General features: G+C 49.2%; 1 protein-coding gene across 1 annotated transcript; it reads left to right on the top strand.

Moving 5' to 3' along the window:
• Nucleotides 1-450: 450 nt before the first annotated feature.
• OR2B11 (olfactory receptor family 2 subfamily B member 11) lies at nt 451-1,407 on the top strand (the record flags this gene model as incomplete). Its single annotated transcript, XM_081135506.1, has 1 exon — nt 451-1,407. The coding sequence occupies one exon, from the start codon at nt 451-453 to the stop codon at nt 1,405-1,407; it is 957 nt and encodes a 318-aa protein (XP_080991632.1).
• Nucleotides 1,408-2,414: the final 1,007 nt, after the last annotated feature.

A 2,414-nucleotide genomic window follows, 5' to 3' on the forward strand; every position in this document is an offset into this window, starting at 1 on the left:
TATGCCACCTCTCACCTCTTCCACCTCCAAAATGTAAAGCAAAAAAGTCTAAGAAAGTAGTAAATTCCTTGTAAATGAGTTTGTAGAGACAAGACAAACATTCTAATGGTGCTGGGAGCTATGGCTGACTTGGACCAAATTGAAAGAAAACTGTCCATACGTTATGCTTTCACCAAGGTAGTGTCCCTTTATCATCTCAAAGACTCTATAGTCGAAGTAGGTATTCTTTCCCCTTGTCACAGATGCAGAAATCGAAGTTCAGAAAGATTAAATGGCATAGTCAAGATCACGGAGTAGGAGGGAGGGCAACGTACGTACGCAGCTGGTCTGCCTCCTGGCTCTGACTCCCCCACGTCTCGGTGCCTCTACAGAGGTGAGACAATTCCTCTTCTCAAGTGTTATTCATTCTGACGTCCTTGGTTCATCACAGGTGCCAGAATATGCCTCAGCATGAGAACTGACAACCAGAGCTTCTTGGGGGATCATCCCAGGGACTTCATCCTTCTGGGTGTCTCTGACAGGCCATGGCTGGAATTCCCTCTCTTTGTGGTCCTTCTGGTGTCCTATGTTCTTGCCATGTTGGGAAACATTGCCATCATCCTGGTATCCCGGCTGGATCCCCAGCTCCACAGCCCCATGTACATCTTCCTCAGCCACCTCTCCTTCCTAGACCTCTGCTATACCACCACCACGGTCCCTCAGATGCTGGTCAACATGAGCAGCTCCAGGAAGACCATCAGCTACGGTGGCTGCACGGTGCAGTATGCGATCTTCCACTGGTTGGGGTGCACTGAATGCATCGTCTTGGCGGCCATGGCCCTGGACCGCTACGTGGCCATCTGCGAGCCCCTGCGGTACGCCCTGATTATGCACCGCCCTCTGTGTCAGCAGCTCGTGGCCGTGGCCTGGCTAAGTGGCTTTGGCAACTCCCTAGTTCAGGTAGTCTTGACAGTGCAATTGCCTTTCTGTGGGCGGCAGGTGCTAAACAACTTCTTCTGTGAGGTGCCAGCTATGATCAAGCTGTCTTGTGCTGACACAGTTGTGAACGATGCCACACTGGCCGTGCTGGTGGCCTTCTTCGTGCTGGTCCCCCTGGCTCTCATCCTGCTCTCCTACAGCTTCATCGCGCGTGCAGTGCTCAGGATCCCGTCCTCCAAGGGACGGCACAAGGCCTTTGGCACCTGCTCCTCCCATCTGGTGGTGGTCTCCCTCTTCTATCTTCCTGCCATCTATATGTACCTGCAGCCCCCTTCCAGCTACTCCCAAGAGCAGGGCAAGTTTATTTCCCTCTTCTACTCCATAATCACTCCCACCCTGAACCCCTTCATCTACACCCTGAGAAATAAGGATGTGAAGGCAGCCCTGAGAAAACTGCTGGCGAGGACGTGGAGGCTCTGCAGAAGATGAGACCTGAGATGCCGCGCTCTCCGTTGGTAACAGGGCACTGGGCAGGCGCCTTGCGTGCTCAGGGACCCTTTCACGTAAGGAGCCAATAACCAAACAGTGTAAAATGTTTTTAGAGATTTCAGGATTCCCCCAAATCCCCTGTCCAAAACATCCCACCTCCAGTGTGGTCACAGTGCCTAAGAGTCCACCTCTCCCAACAGTCTTCAATTCTGAGGCCATGCATTTTGAGGAACTGTTTAACGAGAATGGGCATTCACCAAGTACTTGTCAAGTTATTTAACTCCCAAGTTCCCGACTCTCTCCCCTTCGAATCTTCTGATTTTTCTTCTATTTTTTCCTATTTGTCTCTTTCCAATCTCCTCTCTTCCATTCCTATCACTCCTAAGTATACATAATGTGAAAATGAAGCATAATTTCATATTACTTATAATAAACTTGCATTCTTCTCTCTATATTAAAATTCCCATAAATTTTATGTGACCCTAAAAAAATTCCAAAAATGAAATAGATTGCTTTCCTTTTTCCGTGAACTAAGATGTTTTGAGTTTTGTTTTTTCTGTAGCTCAAGTTTTGTTCTATAGGAGTGTTGCCACCACTGGCCGGGGAGTAGGATAAGCATGTTTACCATGGAGGTCTAAGACGCTGTGTTAGAGTCTATGGGTACAAATACCCGGCAGTTCTAGAGTTTTCCTGGACATGTTCCCCTTTGCTTTCCAAACCCAGGTGTCGTGTGGGTTCATCTCTCCTGTGCAGGATCTAAAAGTTGAGGTACCAGATGTTGAGCTCAAATCCTTCACTCCTGGGGGTAAAATTCTGTACCTGAGATCCCTCCCGACAGTGCCTGGGGAGTAGCTATTCCTTAGCAGGACTGTATCTCTGCCTCTCCTACCCTGGGTGCTGCCCCCTGTTGTGGAGGCTCAGTTCATCCAGTTTCCAGGTCCCCTTCAGAGGGAATCATTCCTTGTGTAGCTGTAGATTCATTGTGTCCGTGGGAGAAGGTGAGTTCA

This window comes from Miniopterus schreibersii (assembly GCF_964146895.1).
Source record: "Miniopterus schreibersii genome assembly, chromosome: 4".
NCBI lineage: Eukaryota > Metazoa > Chordata > Mammalia > Chiroptera > Miniopteridae > Miniopterus > Miniopterus schreibersii.